The sequence below is a fragment of the Pimephales promelas genome, chromosome 12 (genome assembly GCF_988280905.1).
Source record: "Pimephales promelas chromosome 12, fPimPro1.hap1.1, whole genome shotgun sequence".
Lineage (NCBI taxonomy): Eukaryota > Metazoa > Chordata > Actinopteri > Cypriniformes > Leuciscidae > Pimephales > Pimephales promelas.
In genome coordinates, this window is record NC_142780.1 from 23,896,731 (window position 1) to 23,918,746 (window position 22,016).

Below are 22,016 nucleotides of genomic sequence, written 5' to 3' on the forward strand. Positions count from 1 at the left end.
AAGGTGACCCCTTTGAAGTGATCACCCACTTAGTGACCCTATTCATTCACATAAGAATGTTTTAATCTGGTCATATCCTCATACGTTAACCTAGCAGTGAGTCTCTTCATGTCTGGTTTCACACTACTGGTCATGAGATATTGGTCATGAGATGTGATTTGAGGCACCCAGGATAAGAAAGTACCAGAATGCTGCTCAGCATTTGAACATCCATGTGGATGTTTAGCCTGTTACTTTAAAGTCAAACTAAATGTATGATGACATTTACTGAAATTGGCATTATCTTGATTTTCTGTTTCCACGGTTTAACTAATCTTATTCCCAATTTAGCTTAATTGGATCTGGAGCCTGCTGTCTTAGGCTATGTTTACATGGAAACGATCTGAAGAGAAAACGCAAAAGTGGCATTGTGTTATCACTTTTATTCTGAGTTTAGACGAGCGTTTTGGGTTGGAAAACCGTGTGCATATGTTGACGCAAAAGTGTGTGAAATTCGATGTAGTATGCACTCCAGACGGCTAGGTGGCAATGTGAAGCACTGCCACACAACAACACCAAGTCTGCGTGCCTGCGTACAACCTTAAGTGTTTACGCGACGGTTTAGCGTTTTTAAGATTTTCACTCTGGAGGGTGGTTTCACTTTTTTTGCGTTTTTAAGCCCCAAAAATGCCGTCACAGTGTAAACGAAAGGCACATCCGATACGTTTTCTTGCTATGATACAGAATATCCGCAGCACAGTGTACCTGTAACTGATTTCGCAGATAATTTGTTTCATACTAAAAATTTAATTTTCATCCATTTTGTTCTTTTAGCTCTGCAGGTTGATGTCATTGTACAAAAAGAATGATTTGACAGTTGCAGTATTTGTCACGCCCCTCCTACACTGTGATTGGGTAGCTGGGTAAAAAGTGACATCAGTGAGTGCTGCGTTTTACCCAAAGTTGAACTTTCTTCAACTCTTGGCGACTTGTAAAATGAGCTCTCAGCGTTTCAGGGTGAAAAAAAAGTTAGGCTCCTTGTTAGGCTCATGACCGCATTTTCATGTTCTAAAAACGTGGCGCTCCTATTAAAAACAATTGAAAACATAGGCCAGGCACGTGGAAAAACGCTTTGGTGAACACACAGCCTAAGTGCAATCTTCCCATGTTCTTTGAATGGGTGAAGTCAGGGCCAGCGTTTTAGGAAATACGGTTGAAGTTGTGTAGTTTCAAAATCTGCCAGCCGTTTTGCAAATCCCATACCCTATACCTTTAACTGACAAGATGACAAGAAGAGTGTTTTAATAATCTTAGTTACAAAACAAAAAAAATCAAAAGAAGATTAGAGCCAGTGAGAGAGTAAAGGGCCATGAAGGATATAATAATGTCATGTCGTTACATTGCTGCTATTAGGCTTTACAAATATCCACAAATGATTACTAATTGCTTCTCAGTGCCTCTCTAGGAAATCAACAACTTAAAAAAAAAAAAAAAAAAAAACTATTATAAAAAAAAAAAAGTAGATTCCAATTTACCTGCCCTGTTCTGTTCTTTATATTATGTGCATTTGCACAGAGGACATCAAAAGAAATAAAAACATTAGTCACTGATATACAACACAACACCCAGAGGAACAGACACAATCCTCACACTTTCTGTGTGGCAAACTCCACACAGAAAGTCTTTCTGACTCAGCTAGGATTCGAGACGACCTTCTTTCTTGATGTGAAACTCGTTGCTCTATTCTGCATTTCTGCTACTTCAGCTAATGGAGAACTACTAATGGTCCATCTAGTGGAGAAAAACGTAATTGCAGCGTCTTACATCATTTACCACGTCATTTACTATTTACCAGGGAAACGGTGGAAAAAATACCTGATATATAATCCAGTAGACATAATGGATTAGAGAATGATCGAAATTATAAATAGAAATGTTCGTATAAGAACGATAGATACAACTAACTTATTGTAGATATAACAGAGTCTAGAGTATTTAGAGTAGCTTAAAATACGTTAATTAACAAATAAAATATATCTAACTTCTTTAATTTTTATTGTAACATTTTTAAAGCTTTATTTAGATTGAAACGACTTACGATTCAAAAGATGGAAAAATAGATACAAAATAATAAACGACAATCGATATTAATAAACGGATTATTATAATAATAACAACAGCAAGAATACATTTTAAAAATAAAATGATAATAAATGATAATAATGATAATAAAAATGTTTAAAATAAAAATAAAATGATAATAAATGATAATAAAAACCAGCGGAAATAAAGACTATAGGGCTATAAAAGTCTAACCACCATCACTAATTCCGAGACAAGTACAAAAGCGCTTTGGGTTTTAGAAAAGCGCATTAAATCAAATGTATTATTATTATTATTATTATTAATATTAATAATAAAAGTCTCAGTCAAGGTCGAAACTAACCTACGCAGAGCGATCATGTGCTTACCCTCAAACTACATGTCCCATGATGCCGCGCGCAGCAGCTCCATGTGGAAATGTCTGGAGAACGTGCGAGTTCATGACACAAGTCTGTTGAGGAATGGAGCTTTGCCCGGACTCTCCATAAACTCACAGCAGACCTTTAAGAGGTGAATGTAAGTTGCCACTCTGTTTCTATAACTATTTCTTCCAGCTGATATGTTTAGTTTTGTTTGAGCTGTTCTAGGTGTGTGTATTTGATCCTGTTGGAGTGGCAAAGCAGTGTGTTGAAGTTAAGATCAGGGCCCTGTTGACTTGACAAGCAATAAAGTTAGTGTTTTTACTTCTGCAAACGTCTAACTGTCTTCCAAAACAACCCACCAATGTCACATGTCGAAGACTAACAAAATAGTGATCGTGCTTTGTGTTCTGGGCAAACTGATGTTACTTCATAAAAACAACATGTCAGAAATTGAACCCTAAACCTTTAGTCAGTGAATTAAATGTTTTGACACTTTTTTTTTGACTGAGTAAATATCCGTATTCATATAATGTTATGAAGCTAAACAAAGCACAACTATAGTTCATCAGCTAAGATGCTTGCTTGGTCTTTTACTTAGAAAGTAGGAAACATGTTACAGTTGTGTTAACGTTACATATAAAACATTGAAGAACGTTTAAGGGAATATTCTCCCTACTGCAAAAATGATAAGCCGGTAATTAGTCAAGTGTAGCTGACTGGTTAAAACTAACCTTGTTAATCTTTGGAATTACAGTACTTTGTCTTTAACCTGATCCGTCTGGTGTTTGACAGAGAGCCATGACCCAAACCTCTGACCAATAGCATGTGTTCTTCATGCTCAGCCTGTGTGGCCTTTGAATCATTACTCATGACTAAATAGATCATGGATAGTTAAGTTGAAAATTTCCAATAACATTTTAAGTTGCATTACATTAACCTAAACCAGAGTCAGCAAAGTATACTTGTTTTTGGAAGTCACATTACATAATGTTTTTATCTTCTTCAAAGTAGCCACACCTACTGTAGTAGATAGAAATCTGGATGCTTTTTTATTGAAGACACTCCTATGTATCCCTGGCACTAGTTAGCTGTATATAGTGTAATTAATATCCAGGCCGACTCATACATAAAACTTTATTATATAATTATTACATTTTATTCAAGTGTGACCACATTTTTTGACTGCTACTGTAATAGTTTGTAATTGTTGTATGACACTAACCTCTTTAGCCTGTCCAGGACCTGTAGGTGGCGCTCTGTTGGTGGGGGAGCTTATGATGTGGGCTCCAGTCGCACTGCGGCGTGTGGTCCTGCTGCGCTCGGCATACCTGGGTCACACCCGGGCTGTGCGGGAGCTTCCTGTGACCGTCCGGACCTCACGCTGCTTCAGTTGCACTAATGTCATCAGGACGAAGGAAGCCCCCAAAACGTCCACAGAGGAAGAAACGCCATTAAACCCTCCACAAAGTCTAGCTGGGACTGAGGGTCTTTTTAAGGGTGATACCGAGTCTGGCCTTCAGAGTAAGGGTGATGTCGACCCTCTGCAGGACAAATCTATTGGGCTCTTCCAGAGATTTAAAAAGACATTTAAACAGTATGGTAAAGTCATGGTGCCTGTGCACGTCGTCACGTCCACAGTGTGGTTTGGGAGCTTCTATTATGCTGCAATGAAGTAAGTGACCAGCATCCTGCACAGAAACGCACCATTAGTAAAACTAACAAGAAGATTTTGGCATTGACTATAAAATGAACAGATTTAAGAATATTTATGTATTACATTTAGTTTTGTCTTTGGGTTTTACAAAGATAACATTTTGTTAAGTATTTTCACGCAATGACTGATTAATTAAAATAATACACTATTTTGTAGGGCTGTCAAACGATTAATCGCATCCAAAATAAAAGTTTGTGTTTACATAATATATGTGGGTACACTGTGTATAATTATTTTATATATATAAATACACACACATGCTTGTATATATTTAAGAATTAGATTTATATATAATTTATATTATATATAAATATATTTTATATAAATAATATTTTTTTCTTAAATATACATGCATGTGTTTATATATATATATATATATATATACACACACACAAAATAGTACACACACATATATTATCTAAACACAAACTTTTATTTTAGATGCGATTAATCGTTTGACAGCCCTACTATTTTGTCTAAATAAAAGAAAAGGAAAACACTAAAATCATTTTAAATGCTGTCGCTGAATATAGGCATCACAATATTATACAGTATGAAAAATTGATATTTATTGATTTGTTAAATATTACATTTAAAGTGTTATTAAATTATTAGTGTTTTAAAGAGTTCATTTAAAGTGAATTTTAGTTGACAGCAAAGGTCATTTAAATGTAGAAAAGAGCATGTACAATTAAAATGAATTTAGAAATTAAATTAAAAGCTGATAACTAATATGGTACCGATATAATATATGTGCTTCACTAATTAATGTAGCTTTTTTATGATGTATTTATATATGTAAACGAGCTCATTATGTATGTTGACTTAAGTAAACTACATGAATTGAGGTGATTTTACTTTAAAGATGAAAACATACAGACTAAGCGGCCAGACTTTAAGGTGAGGCTGGCAGGGAGATTGAGTTTTACCAGATAAAGTCTGTTTACAATGTGGACAATCAATACTTTGAGGTAACAAAAGCAAACAATCTCTCTAGTAAATATAAATGAGTGGATGTTAATGTTCCGCAGAGGGGTGAATCTGATCCCGTTTCTGGAGTTCATCGGTTTACCGGATTGGATGGTGGGAATTTTGAGAGATTCCCAGGGTGGCTATGCACTCACAGCATATGCCATGTACAAGGTATATAAACAAAATCTAAGATTATTTGACAATGACATGGATTTCAATTATGTATATGATTTATGGTTAATGTTATTTTGTCGCTTTGTCTATCTGGTCACAGCTCGCTACTCCTGCCCGATACACTGTTACACTGGGCGGAACGTCCCTGTCTGTGCAGTACCTCCGCAAACACGGATACCTCTCAACCCCTCCGCCTGTTAAAGGGTACCTGCAGGACAAAATGGAGGAGACCAGGGAACTACTGACTGAAAAAATGGAGGAGACGAAAGAGAGGTTTTCAGAGAAGATGGAGGAAACCAAAGAACTGCTCTCAGAACGGATGGAGGGGACTAAAGGGCGCATCTCTGAGACGAAAGACAAATTTTCGGAGAAACTGCAGGAGACGAAAGACAAAATGTCTTTCCGCAAGAAAGCCGAGTAGGCTGCTTGGCATGCCGTGGTCCAATCAAGCTGCCAAGGGAAGAGAATAATTTCTAAAACCTAAGTGTATTGAGGAATGTTTCACAATGTCACAAAGTGTTTGGTGTTTACTTAAAGGTACAGTGCAACAAAAATGGCTGACTGTCTTCTGCATAACACAAAAATGTTTGGGGGAAAAAAATCTGTCCGTTTAGGAAAACTCTTTGAGCCAATTGATTTTCATTGTATTGACAAAAAAAAATGTTTATATAGGTTTGGAACAATATGAGGGTGAGTAAATGATGACAGAATTTTCATTTTTTGGTGAACTATGAATGTTCGCACTCAAGAACTGTTATCATGTCAAATGGTTTCCATGCACTTGAATTTACAAGTTGAGTGCTTTGGAGAGAAACAAACTTGAATTAGCAGTATAGTATAGTACCGAATTAAGCCAAAATCATATTAAGAGTGTTTGTGTGTTTCTTTTAGTTGAATTGTTTTAATGTAAGACTATTGAAAATATTTCTACTTAATCAAGTGATAAATAATATCTATGATTTATCATGTTTGTATTTGAGTTTTTGTGCATATTGCCTACTATGCACAAAGTAATTTAGTAATTTAGACTACGCAATGTCTTGATCTAGTGTCTGGATTGCAAACTGTAAAAAGTCAGTGGGTAAAAAAGACAATTGATAACCCACTTTGTTCCTCTTTTTACTTTTATCAAAAAAATTACTTGAATGAAGGGTTTTTTTTTTCACCTCAAACATGCCAATGTCCATTGAGAGAATAATAAAATTGATAATATGATAACATGTTCAGGATATTATTTCAATTAAAAAAACCTAAGTATCAGACACGTCAGCAACTGGTACTTTTAGTTTATTAGTTTAACTGCAGTTGGACAACAGCAGAAGTACAAGCATAAAAGTTTGACTATAACAGTGATTAGAGCAACATGTTTTGATTACTTGTTCTGAAAATAAAAGAAGCATTACAATAACAGACCTTATGCTTAAAACCTATTAATTACAACACAATGATGTAAGTAAAATAAATATCTATGTGCATGTTTATAAAATGTCCACGCACATGAACATACGAAGCATCATGAGCAGGGGGGGAATTTATAGAATATAAAAAGGTCTGGTATTGTGCCGATTTTTACTTCTGAATGTCTGTTATCAGACACTCGATAAGCAACAGAGTAAAACAAGTCTAACCCATTTCAGTTATTGTTAGTTCTCTGTGCTTGTGCAAGAAAGAAAAGCATCTTGTTACATTGCTCAAAAGGTCACAACTGCTGTTAGTCAGGTGCTTGTAGTCAAAATGGCGTCGCTATGTACATTATCTTCAGGTATATAACTATAGACATGCGAATACAAGCTACTGTACAGTGGAGCACCAGCACATAAATATTTGCAATTTAAAATCTTTTTTTTTTTGCTCCTATACACTACATACACAAGAATGTCTGAAATACAGTATATAACAAAAATAAGAATGTTAAAACTACATCTCTCATTTGGTTCATTTTTAAACTTGCAAATACAGGAAGCACAACACAGGGTGGCATGAAAAATCATGTACATGTTGGGCTTAAAATGAACACTGTTGTTTTAAGCAAGACTGTCATATCACAATCCCTCAGAATTTGAGTCTGGCACTGCTAACTAGTTTCCATTCACTGGATCCCGATTTATGACTTAGGTTAGAATGGGTTTTCTGATTAAAAACCTAGTCAAATAAATCATTTTGCATGTGTGTAAGTGTGCCTTTTGTAAATGGGGCAGTGTTTAAAGAAACATTCTAATCCAGAACAGCATTTTCATTCTTTCTGTAGAAAGATGTTACTCAATAATAGAGCCCGAACGATAAAGGATTTTGAAGGCCGGTACCGATACAAATATTTGTTGGCTTTAAAATCCGATATATCGGCCGATATTTTTTTATTTATTTATTCAGAAACGCGTAGCAAAACATTAACAGATTTCCCTAACATTAGTTATTTGTAGTTATGTATGAGTTTTAACTAAAATAATGTGATGATGCATTTTAAAAAGAAACTTGTTTCTTTTATTGTCGCAACAGAACAGAGGAACCAAAGCTCATTAATGTTAACGTTAGGGGTCTTCCACTGATGATAGTGGCATTAGCTAGCTTTGTGGTTAGCAGGGACGGTGTAGAGTGCCCTCGGGTGGACAAACGATTCAACTATAAAACTATTTATCGGCCATTATAACTGCCGATACCGATAGTTTGGAAAATACCGGCCGATAATATCGGTCTGCCGATATATCGGTCTGCCGATATATCGGTCTGGCTCAATAAAAATCTATGAAATGTTCTGTAGTTTAGTATTTTCATTAAGCATCGTTCTGAAAATGAATGTTCTTGTTCGCCAAAAAATAAAATTAAATAAAAAAAAAAGCACATTTGAACTGTAGGCATTTACAAATCCATTGCCATCATGTTAAAATCTTTATATCAACTATAAATTGTTACATTATTAACAATGTCTTTTTTTCTGTGGTTTCTACCCATTGGGTAGGATATGTGCATACAGACTAACTTTATTTACAGCACTTTACAAAAAAAAAAAAAAAAAAAAACATTACACAGAAGAAAGCACCATTGGAAGTGAGGCACAGCTAAGGTGGGAACTTTTAGAGTGCAAGTGGGTTCCTACGTCGCTCAAAAACAACACGATCGATAGGCACCGATTCAGCTTGTGAGTAACATGCAAACTCCTTGGACAGTAGAAAACGGCACAAAGCTCTTCCTTTGAGATGGAAACAAATTGTGGAGGACAAAGGGAAGTATTTACCAGGATGGTGCGAGGATGGATGATGGACAGACAGGCAAAACAAAAAAGTGCAGCAGATGAGAAGCAGCATAACAGCAGCAGCGGCGGCGGGAGCAGCAAACTGACTAATGAAATGGTTGAAGACAGACAGTGAAAAGATTAGAGGGACGGGAAACAGGGAAAAAGCTCTTAAATAGCATACAGTTTGGAATGCAGTGGCATTGTGCTCTCACGTTGCTCTTTGTAGCCTTGGTTAATCTTCCCAGATGAACTGAGAGAAATATCTCCCTCTGACTCTGCAATGTTGTGAGCTTTTAAAGCATGTGCTTGAAAGACATGAGCATATATACACCATTCAAACGACTCTACAATTATACACTGAGCTTAGCTGCTGGAAATTAGCCATTCTTATTGGGACTTTCTGGGATTCTAGAATAATAATTTCAAAATTCTGGGAGTATTACATTTAAATTGGCTAGAAATCCAGAAGCTAAAAGTGATAGGACTCTAGAATTTGAAAATCGAGCCTAAAAAAAATAAAAAAAAATAAAAAAAATCACCACACTTTCACCATTTTTTTTTACTTCATAGCAAATGAACTAGTTTTTGTTTAGCTGAACCATCTAACTTCGTGAAATATCTCAAACAAAATATTTTTTTAATTAATAGTATTTTGTTTCTCAAGTTTTCCAAATAGAGGAAACAAATATGGAATCATCTTGTAATTTGCATTTCTGAAACATATACCGTTAAAGTTTTTGTTCAGGAAAAAAAAAAATCAGTATCATAAAAGTCAAAAAAGAAGCAACAAAACACTAAGTGTGTTTTTGTTGAGGATTCCCTAATTTTCCAATTAATATGCAATTAATAATAAAAAACTGTAATGGAACCACAATGTTCAGCTATTAAACAGAGATTGTTTTGTGTCATATCTGTGATTAGTTGATTTGCTATAAAGCAAAAAAAAAGGTGGTTGATCCCCGCGGCGCTACCATTGGGCCCTATCCGGGCCCTCACATTTTGACCCCATTTTGTGCGTAGTGGTGAGCGATGTGTATTGTCTATTATGCTATTGTAACCATCATTTTAACAATGTACGAGGCACTGTGAGGTGACATCGCTGTCTCTCGTGCTTTCACGGCATGATGTGTGCAGTTATAGGTAGCCTTTGTCCCCAAATTATTTTTTGACTCATATTCCTATGTTGTTATCATGCAATACCACATCAGCAAGAGGGCCATTTTCCCGTCTACAATAGCAAATATGATATTTAGTTCATAAAACAGTTAACTTAATTTCTTCGAGTCTTAAAAAGCCTTAAATTTGAATTTAATTTAAAACCCCTCATGAATGACGTTGGTGCGCAAACTTTTAAAAATGAAACGCAAAGTAAAGCAGCTCGTTTTCATTTAGATTCAGCAAGAAACGCTCTGAGGAGCAGGACAGCGACACAATAACCACACAGGTAAGCTACTGAGTTCTCAGTGCCATAGAAAAGCGCAGAAATGGACATGAAGGGGAACCCGTTTTTTGTGGCTTATTTTACCACCTACAATCAAAACTCTGGCGCTGCGTCCTCCAAGTGTGGCGATTCCAACGTTTTTGCTAAAGCCGGGTACACAGTACGATTAACGAATAGTCCTTATGATTGTTGCGAACATGATCCTCGCTGTAAGCCATGTCACACCATAAGATCTCAGTTGTCATTATTGATGTCAGACTGTACGGCAGTCAAAACGCGTTAAAAACAGACGGACCCAAGAAAGCTCGCCCGGATGACGCGTTCGGTGACTGTGATTACACGCGGGATTGAAATGGTGGCTACAAATAAATCTCTACCCTGATAGCACACGTACATCACAGAGACGTCTATTTGATGGGTGTGTTTACATCTGGAAGACGTCTTTTTTAGAGTATTTGCTCATCTGCAATCCGTCTATAGGACGTTTCCTGTCAGATGTCAAATAGACGTTTAGAAGATGTCTTTAAGATGTAATGATTTAGAATGCATGTTAAACTGACATCTTAAAAATATCTATCAGATGTTAGTAAACAGCAGATGCTTTCCAGATGACGGGATCTTTAACAGACATCTTGCAGACGTACATGTGCTATCTTAATGTAGATTTTGGTCGTGGCTTGTCTTGAAAAACAAAGACAATTTGATGGTCGTCGTAGAAGTCACACTGCAGGACTGTGAGTCAAATCTTATGACAATGCCAGAATTTTGTCTGAGGTAAAATTAGATTTTTTTTTTTGAAACGGTCTATCAGTGAACATGTCAAACTTACGATCAAAGACTTCAGACTTCCAAATTAGTCTCAGAAATTGTGGCCAAAATCGTACAGTGTGCATCAGGTGTAAGGGATGAAACGGCTAGGATTCTAAAATCCCAAATCTAGCTCAGGTATTCGGAGTCTAGAATTCCAAAACTAGTCCAAGTTTGATGTGGTCCTACAAATCTAAATATAGAAGAGGAGAGTGCTGATGTGTTAAGTCTGGTTTAAAGCACATGGGTCCAGAAGACATCATTTCTGTCCACATAAAAAAAGCCAACCAACACAGACATGAAATAAAAGCATTCAAACACATTTTGATTGGCCAACTCTTAACATTCCGAGTACAAATAGAGTAGCTTATTAAGGTGAGTATGTTGCTTTTGATTTTTTTTGACCATGATCCCCAACAAAAAAAACCCAAAAAACTCATCATGTCCTTTTCACAAGTCCATCTGTCCTTGACAGACTCAGTGGTGACTAAAAACAGGGCCTCAGTCTTCAGTCTCCTTTTTAAAGGGATGTGTGTGCACTAAATGGTAAGAGTCTTTGGGGTTTCTTCGAGATCTTCTCTACCTTTTCACCAGATTCTTGGTCAGAGAAACATCCTCTAGCCTAAATGATTGTGATCGATTACGCCCAAGCTTGAACTGAATGCAGAGAGCCGCTCTGAGAAGTACAGATCTTTGATTTCCTGACTGTATGACTACGTGGCAAATAAGAGGAACACATATGGACAGGAAGAGTTCGATGTTCAGGACTAGTGCGTAATTGAGCTGGTGTCAGGGTCGGGTTCACTCTGGTTGGTGACAGAGTGAGAGCAAAGGCAACAGGACAGAGGATTGCTGGGTAAAAATAGGTATTTTCAAAAATGCCCATCACATTAGCCCTTGACTTCACCACATTTTTAAACCTGATTAATTCTTGTTGGGGACTAGATAATACAACACGCAAAAGTTTTTTTTTTATTATTCTTCGACCGCACTGGCATTTTGATTAGAAGATTATGCCAATGAATGTCTATGTTCTGGTATTGGCTGTAAGAGGTGGTAACTCAAACAAAAAAGTGTGGAAAATGTTAGCAGGTAGTGACTAGTGTCAAAAAAAAAAAAAATGCATTACAATAAAGAACTGGATTATTTTATAGGTTCATTCAGTTTCAGTTTTGATTTGAAAGCAAAAGTGCAAAAGGCATGAAATTGTGACCTTGAAATTGTAGTGATGCTATTTTCTTGAAAGACTCCAATGAGGAAAGAAAATCCTTTAAAAAATAATATTTAAATTACATATACATACATACTTATATATATATATATATACACACACACACACACACACACAAATAAACAGAGATTAACTAAGAATTTTCATAGTTTCTCACTAGAGTCTATAAAGAAAATAACATTAAGATTTTATTAATTTTGCCTGTATATAATTTTTTATAATAAATAGATAGTTATAATAAAAAAAAGAGTTGGAGAACCTCTTAAGAATGAGTGACAATCTCGTAACATGTTAAACCTGTTTGGATCACTAAGTAAAGCCAGTTTCTTTTTAGGCAAAATGTCAACCGTGCCACCAGCCAACTGATCTCAGATCAGCTGTAGTCTGTGAAAGCGGCTGAACATGTCAGTGGTGAGGATAGATGAGAGTAGAGCAGACTCTCTGTATTCTGTGCCTCTTTTAGACCAAGGTTATTTTAGGCTGGATCAGAGATTTTTCATGTGCTGAGACAGACGAGATCACTTCCCTTTCGATAGAAAGCTCGCGCACTGAAGCATATGATCGGATCTACATGAAAACGACAGTACAAACAGTAAACGCATACATCACCACCCCCACTACCCCATTCCCAAATTTCTCTGATTAACCTCAACAATAGTGCAAAAGTTCAGAAAAGGTTTTCAATTTATATGTAGAACAAGTCTTTAAGACAGTCGACGCCCCATGACACCTTCCGAATAAACCTTGGCACTAGGATTTGGATTTTCACCCTTTTTCGCATTTGTTTTGTTCATGCTGCACAGATCTCGGTCTTTAAATAAAAAATAATGGAAAAAGAAAAGAAAAAGAAATTTCTATCCACACAGCTAGTGTGTCAACGTGCGTGTTGGGCAGGGAGAGGGGCATTCAAGGGGGATAAAACGATAAAACCAACGAGAAGAACAACAACAACAACAACAAAATGCCTGTCTTGTGTGCGAATGACCTTCTCTAAAGTTGTCGGCTATACACAAGTAATAGAGAGCAATTAAGGTGGGAGACTCCAGGCAGTGCATAAACCCCAGTTTTAGCGCAGCTGGTCTGACAGAAAACAAATGAAATGTTTTCTTTTGTAAGCTCAGCTCCTCAGCTTCTTAATTTTTAATAAAAACACATGGTTTTGCTTCTTTTTTTTCCTTGCAAAGACACATTAAGCGCTGTTGTGCACGGGAGTGTCAAGAGGGAGAACCTGTTCCCTTTATGGGTGGAGAGTGATCGCGATTGGCCAATCGTGTGCTAGCCCCACCCCCTCACACTAGCTCCTCCTTTTGTCTGTCTTTGCTTAAACCTATTGTGCTCTCTGGGCTATTTAAATCTGTCCGGCCCCTGGGTGGAGTCTGCACAGTGACAGTGAGGGGCGGGTTATTGCTGTGCTGGTGGAGGTAAAGTACGATGCCCGGCTGCTGCCCAATGACTTGACTGTAAGCGGGCGGAGGGCCCTCCATGCGTCCATGGGTACTGGAGCTGGTGGCGCTGATCCCAGAGTTGCTACTGGGAGGTCGCGGCCCACCGCCACCCCCTGAACTGTGCATGTCAATGAGGTCGCTGTCAAAGATGGTCCGGTTGGGCGGGGCACGTACGGACTCTCTGTTGAGCTCGAGCTGCTGTTCGGGGTCTCTCAGCTGCAGTGTACAGGGGCCCTGGTACGGTGGCGGTTCCTCCCCGTCTGACAGCGAGATGGTGGGTGGCAGGTCGATCTCATGCTGCAGGTATGGGTACGTAGGCTGGAAACGTCTGAAGCGGTTGTGCTGCATGAAAGTGGGAGCGGTGAAACGGTCCCTTGGCTGAGGAGCGTACACCACCTGCGGAGGACAAGAGAGAGAATCCAAGATCGAAAATGAAAATCTGCCCTCTTAGCCATAAAGTCGTAAAATCAGTAACTAATAATTTGACATTAGCAAATACCATTATCCAAAGTTTAAGGGCACAATGGGAGTAGAAGTTCAAGGATCATCCCTTGTAGGGTTTTCAATTACCAGTCCAAATCTTTGACCACTTGGGTGTGTGTGTATATATATATATATATATGTGTATGTGTGTGTATTATTAAAATAGAATAATTCATTTTAATTATTTAATTTGTTAATTATTTTATTAATATTATTTATTTCATATGGATATTTTGAATGGCAAATAAAATCTTGATACGTTTTAAGCTATATTACCCAGCCCCATACCACATAAATAACAGAGAAAGAGCGAATGAGTCTATATTATTCACTAGAACATCCAAATAAATCCATGTTTACAACAGACAAAATTGTTCATTCAGAATTGTTCATATTCTACTCATGTCACATCCACACAGATAAAAAAAAAATGACTCTACCATTTCCATATAAACTCACCAGAGCCCCAAACTTAAACAGTCCCCAGTCCAGACATTAGTATGCTAATACGCAGCTGATAAAATATCCTCATACGAGTGAAATCTGCATGTCAGTTAGCCAATGAGATCAGTCTCATTACTGCGGGGGCCACGTATACATTAGCGAGTTGGATGCTGATGGGAGGCAATTTACGCGGATAGACTGCGAGTGTCTGGTCTCTCAGACGTCTAGACGCTGCCAGAGGAGGGTGAGAGATTAATGAACTGCTGAGAGGCAGCATGCATCCCGGTGAGAGAGACCCCCCCCCACCCCCATCACACACACAAACAATGAATATATATGCAAGTATTCTCTCCACACAATATTTTTTTTAAGTGCTATCACTCACAGACACAGTCTCGGAGACTATAATCCTCCCTCACATACGCCTACACTGAGAAGCACAGGCACACTCAGGCATATGACACAGCATACACTCGAGGAGACTTCACTGCTTGTTACACGCAGACATGCCATTTATACAAGGAGAACAACAACCATTGAAACAAGCTCCTTAGAGCATAGGACACACACACACACACATTACCTCAGATGCTCCTTGTCTCAGCCCATTATCTGATGGCCACAAAGAACCCTCCTACAAACAAGGATGAAAAATACACATATAATATTCTGAATTACTTGCAATTTAAGATAATCTAATCAATCTAATCTCACTGATAGTAAAATACTGATACATAATAACTAGTCAAAATTATTTTGTTAACCCCCTGAAAGTTGATTAAAGTGGAACATTTAAAATCAATGTCTAAGTTAACATATCAGAAATATTCTGAAATAGTCATAAACGGCATTAAAATATAAACAAATACATAAGTAAATAATAATAAAAAACTAAAATCAAATACCTGCTTGTTAAACCATAATAATGCACTGTGATTTCATATACCCATATTAAAAAATGCATGGATGACATTAAAAAACAAACAAAAATGTTAATATAATATAAAATAACACAAGAAATTCAATCAGTAATTATTCTTCAATAAATAAATAAATAACCTGTGTGTTAAACCCTAATTATATTTCATACGGGCTCAGTTAAATTCTAAAAATGCTCCGTGACTACATCCATATTTAATTTTTATGGATGACATTTTAAAAATAAATAAATAAATAAATACAACAAAGCCATACAAATTTGTTAAACCCTAATTATATCCATTAAAAAAAAAAAAAATCCCAATCAGACAGATTCCATTTGTTAAACTCTAATAATGCTCTGTACCTATATATCCTTTCTAATTAAAAAGCCGAAACAAAACCATGGAGTAACATTCTCCCAGACATCGCTGCTTGCCACCCTCGCTGGCTTCCCTCCCCCTTACGTTCCCTCATGAATGAAAATGAAAAGTCCTAGTCATTTAGCAGTCTCTCCCGAGTGCTGCAGTGGGCTGCGCGTGTCTATTTGACTGGCGTCTAGACAGAACTGCTGAATGCAATCAAAATGCCCTGGTCTCGGAGGGACACTGCCATTGTGTCTCTTCCAAAACACACTGTCTTTTCTGAAGGAGTAATATGTAGCGTTTTAATTACATGTAGTGCATCCAGTAATATAAACTATGTCCTTATGCAGCAGCGTTCAGTTTTGAACAACTTAGACCTCATGCACTCTGTAGCATCTACACAAACCTCCTTAATTTCCTGCAGTCTGTCTGGTTTTAAACTGTGCAAATGTTCCAAAAATCATCCCTCGGGTGAGGTGGGAAAAAACACACACACACACACACACACACACACACACACACACACACACACACACACACACACACACACACACACGCAGAGCACTCTCTCATCAGCTCACTGCTGCAAGTTATTTTGGATTGGACACAAAGAAGACATTTCCAGAAGTAAACAACACACACACACACACACACCACTCAAGAGACTTTTAGGTCCTGCCGTTTTCCTCTTTTCAAAGATGAAAGCTCACCTGGATAATATATACCAAATAAGTTTTAGAGATGACACAGAAAATGAAAAATACATCTATTCAGCATAAGAAATTGATATTTCATTTCTCAGCCTGGAATACATCAAGGAACTGTGATGTTTTTGAATTAAAATATGATATAAGAAGGTGCTTATTGTCCTAGATTTGATGATCCTTATGCGCTCTTGGACACTGGAACCCACTTCACAGAACCTTTGTGAAGTCTCATCCCTTTCTACCTTCCAAAAACGGTTTAAAACTCATTTGATTTCTCTGTGCTACTCTCACGGCCTTTTAAACAATCCCTTTTAGTTCTGCTGTTGATTGACTGAAATATTCTGCTCATTTCTGTTTCACGAATTTCATGCCACACTGCCATTTGCTTTTATGTTGTTTACATTTCATATTATTCCCATGTTTCTTGTATTTAATTGCTCATCATGCCCTTTCATATTTAGCAATGTTTTGTAAAGCAACGTAAGACAGCGGAGAAGAGACAGGAAATTAGAGGAAGCTTATGTGTTCCATATGAACTTCTAGGCTACGCCTCATACATACAATTTTAGTTCCTGTCCAGGGCTCATTGAAATATTTGAGGATGGTTGAACTGAAGGAAGGTTTTCAAAGCACAGGTGCTGTTGTCAGGACGGGGTCTTACCGGCTGCAGAGAGAGATCCTGACTCTGTGCCTGACTTGCCCGGCTCAGGAACGACCACGTGGTGCGTTTGTAGTGGTTGAGCAGGCACACGACCACCACCACCATCACAGTCATCACGACAATTATGATCACGATCTGCACAAACTCCAGTTCAGCTGCAACATAAAAAGACAAAAAGAGCTCAGAACAGTGCAAAATGGGAGAAACAAAAACAGATTTTGTTTACAATGACGAAATTTTTATAAAAACAAAAAAAAAAAGAAAAGAAAAGTTTAGTCTCATTTTGACCAAAAGATGGCAGCAGAGTCAAATCAACATCATGATGACTACAGTCTCCCAAATTTGTGATATCATCTGGCAAAAAAAAAAAAAAAGGTGAGAGCCATTTTAGTTTGTCATGGACAACAGGACGAATATTATTCACTAGGATAGTTCACTGAATTAAAGCAAGATCACTAGTACAGCAAGACCTTTGAACTAATCATATAAAGCAATCCAATATCTTCAGAAAATTTGGACTAAGTCACTTATTTCATAAGGATTAGTTTTACGACCCATTTATTAACATTTTGAAGCGTCAAAGTGGTAGTTGTGTATCTGTCAATGGAGGGACAGAAATTCCCTTTTTTTTATTAAAAAGATTTGTGTTCCGAAGATTAAATGATGTAAATGATGACAGAATTTTCATTTTTGAGTGAACAAACCCTTTATGTCTTGAGATTACCTTCTATTTGTTCTTTAAGTAATATTTCACTTTTAAATGAATATTTTGCCATTGTTTTCTTATTATACTTAAAATAATATATATATATATATATATATATATATATATATATATATATATATATATACACACACACACACACACACACACACACAATTTTTTTTATTTATTTTTTTCAGCAAATAAATGAAAAGTTCACCCAAAATAGCTTTACAGCTTAATAAGCAGCTTTTTTCGAATATCCTGGCCTGCAAGACTCAAAGTGATGAAGGTAAACAGCTTGATCGATGTTTAAAAAAAAAAAAAATAATAATAAAAAATAAAAATAAAAAAATTTTCTTTTTGAACATGAAGAACACCCTGCTGGACTCACACTTGCTCTGTCAGGCAAGAAGACCAAGACTGTTTCTCAGATGGAGACGCTTTTCGAGTTCACATGCTTTTTAGACAACAAAAATGAGCTCTCCACCAACTGCGCCGAGGGACCGTTCTGGAACCTCGTTCAGTCGAGTAAACCGAACAGAGAGGCTGAAAGTGAGAGTGTCACGAAGAGAGAATGAAAGAGTGAGTTGTTGCCTGCAGTGCAGTACTGCGGGATACTGGCACTCACACATCAAAAGAAACAAACACTTCTCCCCTAATTTAGGGCACAAGAGAAGGAAGCAAAAGAGGGAGAGAGAGAAAGCAAAAAAAAGGACATAGAACGCCAGCCAGGCAAGACAGACAAAGGAAGGGGACAATCAGACAGAAGGGCAGATAAGACAAGGAGAATGAGACTCAGATCAGAATACTGGTAAGAGCAAATAAGACTATAAACGCAGGCCTAGCTGACTGGAACCGAATCAATACAACCCAAAATCACAGCAGGCTTTAACTAGCCCATGAATGCGGAGCTGTTCCTTTGACTTTAGATCAAAAACACAGGCAATAAGTCTTTTTAAATGTACAGTGGGGATTTGAGACTGAGAATCAATATTTTTATGATGTTGAAAAATGTAAAACCAGGAAATATTGTGACGTAATAAAAACATCTGCAGTAATTCTAGGTCACGAATTAGATTAGCATATTTGTGACATTGACCCTGTGAACTCATTTGTACAAAAGGTCAGATTATTTTGCTTTCACAGAAATACAGACTCAAATCATAAATGTAATAATTAAATGCAAATGTTTTATTATCTGGATATAAACAAACATTGCCACAATCTATACACAATTAAATACAAATATTACAAATAAAATAATTACTGATGAAAAATAAATAATGAAAATTAAAATTTTAAAATACAAAAGCATTTTCTCAATTGGATTCTTTTGGATTTCATTTCATCTATGCATCGCTTTGCTCACTTAAGATGTGTGCAGATCAGTTTTCCAGGCCTCGACTCATGCAACTCTTAAAAACTACACATTAGAACACCCTAGCAACCGCCTAGCATACCCTAGCAACCACCTATCAATGCCATTGAAACCACCTAGAACACATTTGCAACACACATCAATGTACAAACCATTTAAAACACCTTACAAACTCCATAGCAACACCCTGACAACCACCCTAGCATAACTGTGCCGAATTAGTATGGGCATGAACCACCCAAATCTTCGGAATAAATTAAAACATAAATAAACAATTAAATAAATAGAAGCAATACCCTTGAAACCACATAGAACACCTTAGCAAACAATGTAAATAAACACAGAGAAACTGCATAGCAACACCCTAGTAACAATCCCAAGCAGTGTGGTAGGGAGTTTAACATGGCCAAGTACCACCCAGATTTTCAGATTTTTTATTTATTTAATAAACAGTAATATATCATATAATATAATTAATTAATTTGAAATTGCCTTGTGATTGTTTGGCCTGTTAAATAATACAGCTCAAAGGGATACTCCACTTTTACTCCACTTCCAGTTAAACAGTTGAGTTTTACTGTTTTCGAATCCATTCAGCCGATTTTCTGATATTTAGAAGAATATCAGTAAACCAGACAGTTTCTGGTCTCATTGACTTCCATAGTATATATATTTTTTTCCTACTATGGAAGTCAATGAGACCAGAAACTGTCTGGTTTACTGATATTCTTCCAAATATCTTAAAATCGGCCGAATGGATTCAAAAACGGTAAAACTCAACTGTTTAACTCTGGGGGAGTAAAATTAGCCTATATCCAAAAAAATTGGAGTATCACTTTAAGCTGACAGCTTTTGGAACATGAGAGTTAGTTTCTAGCTGATCTAAGCTGTCAGTAGACATTTTTTGACCAGCAACAGATCAGCTATTGGTTATTAAGCTGGGTTTTGGAACATGGTAGCTTGTTAACCAAATAATGACCCGCTTACATCATCTAATGACCAGCTTAAAGCAGCTAGACAAACCTGCCAACAAATTCCGTAACACCCAAATCAAGATAAGACCGTCCAGTGGAAGTAAAAAAAAAGAAGATCCAACTCCAGCCTGAATCAATACATTAAATGGTTTAATAATTGTAACTCAAAACCTTTAAAACCGAATCCCGCCCAGACAGTGTAAGGAGCTGTTCTTTGATTGTTACTATGTCCTGTCCAAATCTCCCAGACACACTCTCTGTCCTATTTAACACTGACCTCTTATGCCAATCACAGTGAGACAGAACGAGAGCGTGGACAAATGAGAATGGGTCTGGGTATCACAGACTGCAGATTAGCCATACACAGAATGAGTTTCTCTCTGCAGACCACAGAGAGAGGATCAAAATCCATCAGGCCGTTCTGTCACCAGGCAGAGCAGACAGAAAGCGCTAGACCAGACGAGAGTGAGAGAGAGAGAGAGAGAGTGTGTGGGTGATGAGGAGAGGGGGGCTGTGTCTGAGAGACAGAGAAAGAGAATAGAGATTTGTAGATGGAGAGAAGCAAAGTGTGTCTTGAAGGTGACATTTTCAGTGGAGTAGATTGAGGTCACTTCCGTAGGTGTCATTACTTCCTGTCCTGACTACTTTATGAAGTAGCTTATGACAAGGACGGGTCTAATGGAGAGATAGAGACATCTCCAATTGTCAAGCAGAGGTTTTCATTATATTTGTGTGGGTTATAATAAGTGGCTGTGAATGGTTGTGCTCCAGCCTAACAGCTGGATATCGATTCTGTGAAATCAAAACAAAATCCAAATACATTTCATCACATCTGAATCTGATATACATGGGTTTATATAAAAATGAACGGATTATCGTTTTCTTTCTGCTTTTTGACAACACTAATTTGTCAATATGAACAGCTATACAAAAGAAAATCTGATCTGTAAATCGGATTTGATGATTAAGGCTTGCAGTGTGAAGGTAGCATTTTAGATTTAATTTGGGTGCACATTTATTTTCCTATGTTTCAGGCTGTCTAACTATCAAACACTTGACAAGTTACATGTTGCAGATTTTAGAATTAATAAATGTAAAAGCATTTATGCAAGCAGTGTGTTACTTTAGCTATGAAACAGGGTTTAAAAGAGTTGTCGAGTGCTACTCTTGAGAGACCCACCGAATTTGAAAAGTAGACCTGAAAGTAAAGAACACAAACTGAATAAGTAGAAATGTATTGTATACTGTATATATTGGTCAAACATATCCATTAATTCTTTCTAATTATTGGCTTATTTATACTTTTACTTTACTGCAAAAATGATTGCTCACTCAACTCACTGTTTAATAAAAACTAGAGCTGTCAAACGATTAATCATATCCAAAATAAAAGTTTGTGTTTACATAATATATGTTGGTGCACAGTGTATAATTATTTTGCATATATATATATATATATATATATATATATAAACACACACACATGCATGTATATTTAAGAAAAAAATATTATTTATATATCAAATATTTATATATAATATAAATTATGTCTAAATCTATATCCAGTATACACATGAAAATATTTCTTAAATAATATACAAGCATGTGTGTATTTATATACATCAAATAATTATACACTGTGCACCCACATATATTATGTAAACACAAACTTTTATTTTGGATTTGATTAATCATGATTAATCGTTTGACAGCTCTAGTTCTTATTAAACAGTGAGTTGAGTGAGCAATCATTTTTGCATTAAAGTAAAAGTATAAATCAGCCAATAATTAGAAAGAATTAATGGATATGTTTGACCAATATATACAGTATACAATATATACATTTCTACTTATTCAGTTTGTGTTCGTTTGACAGCCCTAATAAGAACCAGGGAAGGGTCAGTTGCTTAATTTGTCCAA

The 22,016-nt window shown here is 36.7% G+C and overlaps 2 protein-coding genes across 8 annotated transcripts in view; one reads left to right on the top strand and one right to left on the bottom strand.

The window, feature by feature from the left end:
- The first annotated feature begins 2,451 nt into the window (after nt 1-2,451).
- Nucleotides 2,452-7,277, top strand: mims1b (mitochondrial inner membrane scaffold 1b). Of its 3 annotated transcripts, none has more exons than XM_039680167.2 (4): nt 2,452-2,598; nt 3,684-4,116; nt 5,190-5,301; nt 5,405-7,277. In XM_039680167.2, the coding sequence occupies exons 2-4, from the start codon at nt 3,719-3,721 to the stop codon at nt 5,723-5,725; spliced, it is 831 nt and encodes a 276-aa protein (XP_039536101.2). In that variant the 5' UTR covers nt 2,452-2,598; nt 3,684-3,718; the 3' UTR covers nt 5,726-7,277. The 3 variants fall into 3 exon arrangements, with proteins under 3 accessions (XP_039536101.2, XP_039536102.2, XP_088973893.1); XM_039680168.2 differs by having other exon boundaries at nt 2,457-2,598; nt 3,675-4,116; XM_089117767.1 differs by having other exon boundaries at nt 2,463-2,592.
- Nucleotides 7,278-10,070: 2,793 nt separating this feature from the next.
- The window catches only part of ldlrad4b (low density lipoprotein receptor class A domain containing 4b), a 52,020-nt gene continuing 40,074 nt past the window's right edge, over nt 10,071-22,016 (bottom strand). For 4 of the 5 annotated variants that reach the window (XM_039680161.2, XM_089117764.1, XM_089117766.1 and 1 more), the window contains 3 exons: nt 17,039-17,193; nt 14,971-15,021; nt 10,071-13,856 (listed from right to left, as the gene is read on the bottom strand). In XM_039680161.2, coding sequence (XP_039536095.1) covers nt 13,305-13,856; nt 14,971-15,021; nt 17,039-17,193 — 758 coding nt within the window. In that variant the 3' untranslated portion in view covers nt 10,071-13,304. The remainder of the gene's footprint in view (nt 13,857-14,970; nt 15,022-17,038; nt 17,194-22,016) is intronic. The other variant, XM_089117765.1, reaches the window with a different exon arrangement.